Source organism: Osmerus eperlanus, chromosome 1 (genome assembly GCF_963692335.1).
Source record: "Osmerus eperlanus chromosome 1, fOsmEpe2.1, whole genome shotgun sequence".
NCBI classification, from domain to species: Eukaryota; Metazoa; Chordata; class Actinopteri; order Osmeriformes; family Osmeridae; genus Osmerus; species Osmerus eperlanus.
In genome coordinates this window covers 16,509,597-16,516,987 of record NC_085018.1, presented here as the reverse complement: position 1 = coordinate 16,516,987, position 7,391 = coordinate 16,509,597, and the positions used below count along the sequence as shown (strand labels likewise).

Sequence of the window (7,391 nt, the reverse complement as noted above, 5' to 3'; positions counted from 1 at the left end):
TCTTCGTTGACAAATCCCCATCAAACCACAAGGTTGATGGGGATTTGATTTATCAGTTCCCGACCCAGTACAAAACGTTAATGACAAGCATCCTTCTGTTATTTCCTTTAAACCATTTTTGCCAATTAACCATGGAAGTAGTGATCGTCTTTCCAAGCACATTCAACTCACACTCCTGAACAGTAGGTGGCGATGATGCACCCCTTAGTTGAAATCTGACAACATTTCAACAGTCAGAAGACGAAGTTCGAAAAGAAATTCACTGACTTTAAACATGGCTACGGACACAGAAAGCAAAGATTCAAGAAGTGATACAATTGCGACTAATATTGAAAATAGTATGATTGTTTATGATGATGACAAAGTAACGCAAGATCTCAGAAGTGTGTTGGTCACTAGTGTTTTAAATTTGGAAAAGCTTGACACAGACCTTTACAGGTGCGTAAAATAGCTAGCCAGCTAGGCTACCCACCTGTCAAGACTTAACTAAGTAATAATACAGTAATAGCAAAGAGTAAAAAAATAAGTATTTTTTCTTTCACTAATAGTAGGTCGCTAGAGCCAGAGCCTTTTCTCTCTATGGCTCTGGCTAGAGCTAGCTTATTGACGTAGGTAGCTAGTATAGCTACCCAAAACCCTATGGCTATGCATTTCACTAGTTTTTCATAATGCCTTCATTGGGTTATCTTTGTTCAGTTTACAACCTGGATACGATGTGGAAATACTGTGACTAGAGACACAATTAAGATAGCTCAGTAGATGTAATTCAAGGCACAACACTACTACACATCGTTACAGTAACAGGGTAGTTAAAGCATTTCATTCTGATACACTAAGTATAAAATGTAATTAAGTCAACAACATGTGGGTATTATCTGCAGAGGAAAGCACCATTGGGTACCCCGCACCCAGCGTCTATTTGGGGGACAGATTATTGGTCAAGCCCTTGTGGCTGCTGCTGAATCTGTCAGTGAAAATGTCTTTGCACATTCCCTTCACTGCTACTTTGTACGAGCAGGTGAGGTTACACCCTCGATTACAGCCAATTTGAGCTCCCAACAATCATAAAGTAATTAGTAATACTGATCTGTAATTGTCTCGTGATTTTGTAGGAGACCCTAAGGTTCCGGTGTTGTACCAGGTAGATCGTACACGAGATGGTCGAAGTTTCTCTGTGCGATCAGTGAGGGCAATCCAGCATGGGCAACCTATTTTGATCTGCCAGGCCTCTTTTCACATGCAGCAGCCTAGTCCCGTAGAACACCAGTTTACCATGCCCACCGTTCCCCAGCCTGAAAAGTTGCTCACAATGGAGGAACTCATTCAGCATTACCTCAGGTAATGTATCGTACTATCCACAAAGCCAGAGCTTTCTATATTTTTTTTCATGAATTGACAAAAAATAAAAGAGCTGCATGGTATTTTACAGTAATCCAGACCTGGCTGAGAATGCAAAACAAGGACTCAACAAACTATTGGCTGATGAGGTCCCAATTGAAATAAAACCTGTCAACCCACCAGACTTTTACAAACGTTTAGCCATGGAACCAAAGAAGCTGTTCTGGGTGCGGGCAAGAGGACATATTGGTAAAATGGAGTTGGTGTTTGTGTGCACTGTGCATGCTGAATTAAATGTGAGATGCTGTCACCAAGCATCATGCAAGGGAAACTGAAGGAGGTTTGGCTGACTTAATGAACACTGGACTCATATTGTTCTTATTTTTCTCTAGGTAAAGGCGACATGAAGCTGCACTGCTGTGTTGCTGCATATGTATCAGACTACTCTTTTCTGGGCACCGCACTGATGCCTTACCCACAACACAAGGCCCAGTTCTCTGCCTCTCTGGACCATGCCATGTGGTTCCATAGCACTTTCCGGGCAGATGAGTGGATGTTGTATGAGTGTGAGAGTCCATGGGCAGGTGGGCTTACAGTTTCCGTCAAAATCTGTCCATTACTAAACTTTTCTTTCACAGATTGTCCTATAATAGAATGTGTTTTATCCTACAGGGGGCAGCAGAGGACTAGTTCAGGGACGTCTGTGGAGGAGAGATGGGGTGTTGGCTGCCTCCTGTGCACAGGAAGGGGTTCTACGAGTACAATCAGCTCCACAGAGTCAACTCTGAGAGTTTTTAAGACAAGAACATTTTAATTGTAGATAATATTTATGCATTTCATCTTGGTAAAGTGATGTAATTTATAATAATTGAATAATTATTGTTTTTTGGGACTCATTTTGACTGGGCACGGTAGTCATGCCAGTGATACCTGATGTATCGTTCATGAGATTAGCCTATGTAATTGGGTATATTGTAAGAGCTCTTCCATAGCAAAATCCAGTAATCTTCAGACAAACACTGGTCCTTATTTTATTTTGCTGTCATTATTGAGTCTACTGTATATGACATATGTCATTCTATTGTCTCTGAATTCTAATCCAGTAGGATTATCAGTAAATGACCAAATCCTTAGCAGTTAGGGCAGCACCTGATTATAATGAAACATACATTTAGTCATTTAGCAGACGCTCTTATCCAGAGCGACTTACAGTAAATACAGGGACATTCCCCCGAGGCAAGCTGGGTGAACTGTCTTGCCCAAGGACACAACATCATTTTGCACGGTGGGGAATCGAACTGGCAACCTTCAGATTACTATTTTAACCGCTCAGCCACCTGACACCCTTACATACTGCCTAATACATTTTCCACAAACGCCATCATTTGAGGGTTGCTTCAGGTTCTTTATACATAACTTTGTTCATCCATTATTTGCACTTGATTCTTTGTGTAAAATACAATATTAAAATATACTGGACTATTAATTGTTGTTGATTTGTCCTTATTAATAGTAGTTTACGTCTTTTAAGTCCTTCAAATGTGTAGGCTAAACAAGGGCGTAGAGTCTGTATTCGGACAAGGCAGTTTCTACCGTTGCTATGGGAGAGATGTGTATACCCACAATGCACCCCAATGAGCTAGTGAACAGAAGCTAAGAATCTTTAGAGGTAATTTAGTTTAGCTAGATAGTGCTTTTTAAGCAAAACTAATGTATAACAATATCTGATAGTCTAAGAAAATCTAAATTTCGACGCAAGACAACTGATATTAGCTATATCTTGTCCATGTTGCATCAAGTAGCATTAATTTTATAGGCCAAATGTTCGCTGGCTAGATATACTAGCTAGTTAGCCTAGCCTAGCTACACTAGTCTACTTATACTGTAGTTAGTTACATCAGTAGTAGTTAGTTACAGAAAACCACGTAAAGTTCATTGACAACATAGGAATGTGCTGCTGTACAGTTATAGCCTTGTCTGTTTTCCAGGTTTAAATGTGCTTAAACAAATAAAGCGTAAATGGAGAGTGAGCAGCGCAACAGTGTTGTTTTCAATGCATCCAAGAGAGAGTTGTTCACCATCAACAATGGATACAAGTCAGTGCAGAAGCGTCTGAGGGCACAGTGGAAGATTCATAGGTAGGCACCATGTCCCTATTATATTGTTACGATGGTGTGCTGCTTTTAAATTCGTTAAAAATTTTCCCCTTTATCATGTTAAGTATAAAGGAGGAGTTGTCTTTGGAGAAATTAAATGGTGTGAAGTTGTGGATCACGGCAGGACCAAGGGAAAAGTTCACAGCTTCCGAGGTAGGCTAGGGCTAACCCTATACCTGTTCCACTTAAACCATCAGTACAGTTATGTTTTCTCGTATGAGACACTGTATATTGATATAATTTCAGTTGGAGGTTCTTAAGCAATTCTTAGATGGAGGAGGAGATGTTCTTGTGATGCTTGGTGAAGGGGGGGAGATGAAGTATGACACTAATATTAACTTCCTGCTCGAAGAATTCGGGATATTGGTCAACAATGGTGCGTATAGTATACTGTATGAAGTGAAACTGTTATTTATCGTAATACTTACTTCTTAATATTGTTTTTATTGAGGGTTGTTACAGCTGTATAATTTAATATTTCCTTTATAAATAATGCAGATGCTGTGGTAAGAAATGTATATTACAAGTATTTCCACCCAAAAGAAGCACTTGTGTCCAATGGTGTGCTTAACAGGTTAGTTACAACTAGCTATTGATAATCTCGATGAAATACTAGGTTGTGTAACCAGTCACTTACAAAATATGGATGGATGTTTTCAGCCTCTCTAACTATGTTTTCTTTAGAGAGATCAGTCGGGCTGCAGGCAAGGTGGTAACTGGAATCATTGATGATGAAAGTGCTGGTAACAATGCACAGTAAGATCCCCCCTTATATATGATCATGCTCAAGGATTTATTCTGTTTGGGTTCAACTAATTCTACCCATTACACCCTTATAATAGTATTTGTGTCCTTGTACAGGGCTCTGACTTTTGTGTACCCATACGGCGCTACCCTGGCCGTGATGAAGCCTGCTGTGGCTGTTCTCTCCACAGGCTCTGTGTGCTTTCCTCTCAACAGGCCTGTCCTGGCCTTCCATCAGGTCAAAGTGAGGACACAATCCAATTTGTCTTTCACTTCTGAACAGTATGACTATACATTATTGTACATTAATATTACAAATGTTTCTTTCATTATGAAGGAGGCGGGCAAGTTGGCAGTGCTGGGGTCCTGCCACATGTTCAGTGACCAGTACCTGGATAAGGAGGAGAACAGTAAAATAATGGTTAGTGCTGGTTAAGAAACATAGGAGTGCACACTTATAGATTAAAACTGGGATCCTTTTGAGGCTGATAAAACCTGAAATGTATCTGCTTTGCTCTATGCAAGTCGTTAGTATTACTTTTAATTCACAATACTTTTTGCATCATACAGGATGTGGTGTTCCAGTGGCTCATGACTGACAACATTCAACTGAACCAGATAGATGCAGAGGACCCTGAGGTAAGCAGGCACATGTTTGGAACAGCAGTTTTACTATTTCAATTTCAATTAAACAGACCCTACTTTGGTTTGTCTAGATTACAGATTACACCATGCTACCAGACACTGGCTGCCTGTCAGAGAGACTCAGAGTGTGCTTGCAAGAGGGAGACGAAAACCCCAGAGACTTCACCTCCCTCTTCGATATGTCACTGCTCAAGTTATCCACAAACACTTTGCCCCAAGTAATTGGGTGAGAGACATTCACATACCCCTTTATGTGTTGTTGGAGAGAATAAACCCAGTTTCATTCCATGTTTTCGAAACCAAACTAGTAGGTGCTGACATGTTCTCATGTGCTTTTCATCCCTGCAGTTCTTACAAGCAGCTGAATGTGAAACACGAGCCACTCCAGTTAATTCAGCCTCAGTTTGAGACTCCTCTTCCCCAGCTGCAGCCTGCTGTAAGTTGTACCTCTGCATCCTAGGCTTCATTCCTAAATGAAAAAAACATGGGAGTAAATGTACAAAAAGGGGATGTATCAGTGGTGTGTCATAAACAGGATGCATGTCTTTTTCATATGCTGGCTGTCCACACATTCTTTTGCGATTCTGTTTACAGCCTAATTTGTTTGTGCAAGTATTCATCTCTCTACACCTCTTCCTAAGTGATTTTAGATGTTCTTTTAAAACACTTGTGACTTGTTGATCTTTGTGTGCACATATTGGTTTCATTGAGCAGGTTTTCCCACCTGCATTCAGAGACCTTCCACCTCCAATGCTTGACTTGTTTGACCTTGATGAAACATTCTCCTCTGAGAAAGTGCGTTTGGCACAGCTCTCAAATAAATGTAAGTGTTTGACTATCTTCCATCACATTTCTCTAACATGTTGTATTTGTCACAACACTTGGGTGAAAAAGTAGCCATGTTAATAGATGTGTAATGTTCCCTTAGGCACAGATGATGACCTAGAGTTCTATGTGCGAAAATGTGGAGACATCCTGGGTGTGGCTGCAAAGTTGGACAAAGACCAGAGAGATGCCAAACATATTTTGGAGCACATCTTTTTCCAAGTTGTGGAGTTCAAGAAACTAAATCAGGCAAGTTAAACCAACCAACATACAAAACTTATGGTTGGTTTTACCAAGTTAAATTGTTTTAAAAATGGCTGTCCTTTCTTTCCAGGAACATGATATTGACACAACAGAAACAAGATTCTCCCCATTTTGATTGACCACTTCAAGTCCGTTTTGTACAATGTATTTATTTCTATATTTGTATTTAAATCATTCCATTGAACTCGTCATATGACAGTTTTGTTTGCATTCAACTTGTTTAAGACTACCATCTTTACGTAACGCCTTTCACATCTTTGTAAAGTGTTGTCATAACAGAAATGTAGAAATTTGTAATAAAAGTATGATTATATTCTGAAAATATTACAGACATTATTTTCACAGTAAAAAAAAATACTTTATTTGTCAAGTTATTTAAATGTTAAAATACAGTTCAGAGTGGTGGTCTTCTGGCTTGTCCCATGTCTGCAAAAGTGAAATAAAAACAGTTTTGAAAGCCAATGGCAAAGCCCCAAAAGGGAGATATAAAAAGGGTACTAGAGAGAAAACTCCCATTTGAGAACCATACCTTAGTTATTCCTGCAGTCACATATCCGTTTTGTCTTTATTATCCACACAAGCAGGACTGGAGGTTTGTTTCTGCCAGCCATCCTCAGCTACTGGTGCAGACCCACAAGATGTCTGGCTGGAACCCACAGAGTCCTCACTCCATGACTTCTGATACTCATCTGTGCCATTAATGTGCTGTGATGTGCCAGACCATATCAGGGAGGGAAGTTCAGCAAGAGAGGTGGAAGCAGAGCCAGACATATACTTGGGACTCCAGGTGGATTCCAGTGTGCTAGACCCCAAGGTGAGTTGGGGGTTGTTGATGTCCGTTTTGATAAAAGAAAACTCCCAGGATACATGTGAAGCTGTGGAGCCAACACACAATTTGTCAGGTGAACTTGTTTTTTGGAGGAACATACAGGGAGTAGAGGACTGTGCAGGTGTCCTTATCGGGGTTCGAGTTAACTCCACCGACATTGTGTTCATGTTGGGTGCCTGAGAGGGTGACATAGTATTGAATGGATCACGGATGGTAGATAATGATGGTTTGGTCTCAGAGTATTCACAAACGATTTCATGGGAAGGTATGGATACTGAACCCTCCAGTGATAGATCATACACAGATGAACTTTGATTAACACAGAAACCTCGGTCAAGTTCAGATGGCGATGCCAACTGAAAGCTGGATATATCTGTGAAGTAAAAAACAAACAAAAAACATTAAAACCCCATCGAGTAGTATCGTAGTTGCTACAGAGGCAATTCATTTGAGTTTCTTACCAGCACTGACTAACTCCCTGTCCATATTTTCTGTGATTAGTTATTTCAATTGACACAGCTTGTTTATGGAGCTTGCTAATGATCTCACCTGTCAATAGGCGGAGTTGCCAATTAAATTACTCCTGATGT

The 7,391-nt window shown here is 40.3% G+C and overlaps 2 protein-coding genes and 1 long non-coding RNA gene across 3 annotated transcripts; 2 read left to right on the top strand and 1 right to left on the bottom strand.

Moving 5' to 3' along the window:
• Positions 1 to 241: 241 nt before the first annotated feature.
• acot8 (acyl-CoA thioesterase 8) lies at positions 242 to 2,502 on the top strand. Its single transcript, XM_062463996.1, has 6 exons — positions 242 to 438; positions 882 to 1,018; positions 1,113 to 1,338; positions 1,430 to 1,587; positions 1,731 to 1,922; positions 2,011 to 2,502. The coding sequence occupies exons 1-6, from the start codon at positions 275 to 277 to the stop codon at positions 2,124 to 2,126; spliced, it is 993 nt and encodes a 330-aa protein (XP_062319980.1). The 5' UTR covers positions 242 to 274; the 3' UTR covers positions 2,127 to 2,502.
• Positions 2,503 to 2,923: 421 nt separating this feature from the next.
• Positions 2,924 to 6,271, top strand: ift52 (intraflagellar transport 52 homolog (Chlamydomonas)). Its single transcript, XM_062463988.1, has 14 exons — positions 2,924 to 3,007; positions 3,327 to 3,476; positions 3,560 to 3,647; positions 3,741 to 3,870; positions 3,993 to 4,068; positions 4,179 to 4,250; positions 4,356 to 4,482; positions 4,576 to 4,659; positions 4,809 to 4,877; positions 4,955 to 5,109; positions 5,232 to 5,319; positions 5,598 to 5,706; positions 5,812 to 5,957; positions 6,043 to 6,271. Exons 2-14 carry the CDS (start codon positions 3,358 to 3,360, stop codon positions 6,085 to 6,087), a joined length of 1,308 nt encoding a protein of 435 aa, XP_062319972.1. The 5' UTR covers positions 2,924 to 3,007; positions 3,327 to 3,357; the 3' UTR covers positions 6,088 to 6,271.
• Positions 6,272 to 6,300: 29 nt separating this feature from the next.
• On the bottom strand, positions 6,301 to 7,379 carry LOC134022465 (uncharacterized). The gene is made up of 3 exons (XR_009930648.1): positions 7,263 to 7,379; positions 6,502 to 7,174; positions 6,301 to 6,398 (listed from the first exon to the last, which is right to left on the bottom strand). It is a non-coding gene; the product is annotated as an uncharacterized LOC134022465 (long non-coding RNA).
• Positions 7,380 to 7,391: the final 12 nt, after the last annotated feature.

Excerpts from the sequence above, each read along its gene's own strand:
- acot8 (XM_062463996.1), top strand. The coding sequence starts at position 275 with ATGGCTACGGACACAGAAAGCAAAGATTCAAGAAGTGATACAATTGCG. Across the intron at positions 1,339-1,429 it reads CTCATTCAGCATTACCTCAG|TAATCCAGACCTGGCTGAGA; the intron begins GTAATGTATCGT and ends GGTATTTTACAG. Across the intron at positions 1,923-2,010 it reads GTGTGAGAGTCCATGGGCAG|GGGGCAGCAGAGGACTAGTT; the intron begins GTGGGCTTACAG and ends TTTATCCTACAG.
- ift52 (XM_062463988.1), top strand. The coding sequence starts at position 3,358 with ATGGAGAGTGAGCAGCGCAACAGTGTTGTTTTCAATGCATCCAAGAGA. Across the intron at positions 3,648-3,740 it reads AAAAGTTCACAGCTTCCGAG|TTGGAGGTTCTTAAGCAATT; the intron begins GTAGGCTAGGGC and ends ATATAATTTCAG. Across the intron at positions 5,110-5,231 it reads ACTTTGCCCCAAGTAATTGG|TTCTTACAAGCAGCTGAATG; the intron begins GTGAGAGACATT and ends TCATCCCTGCAG.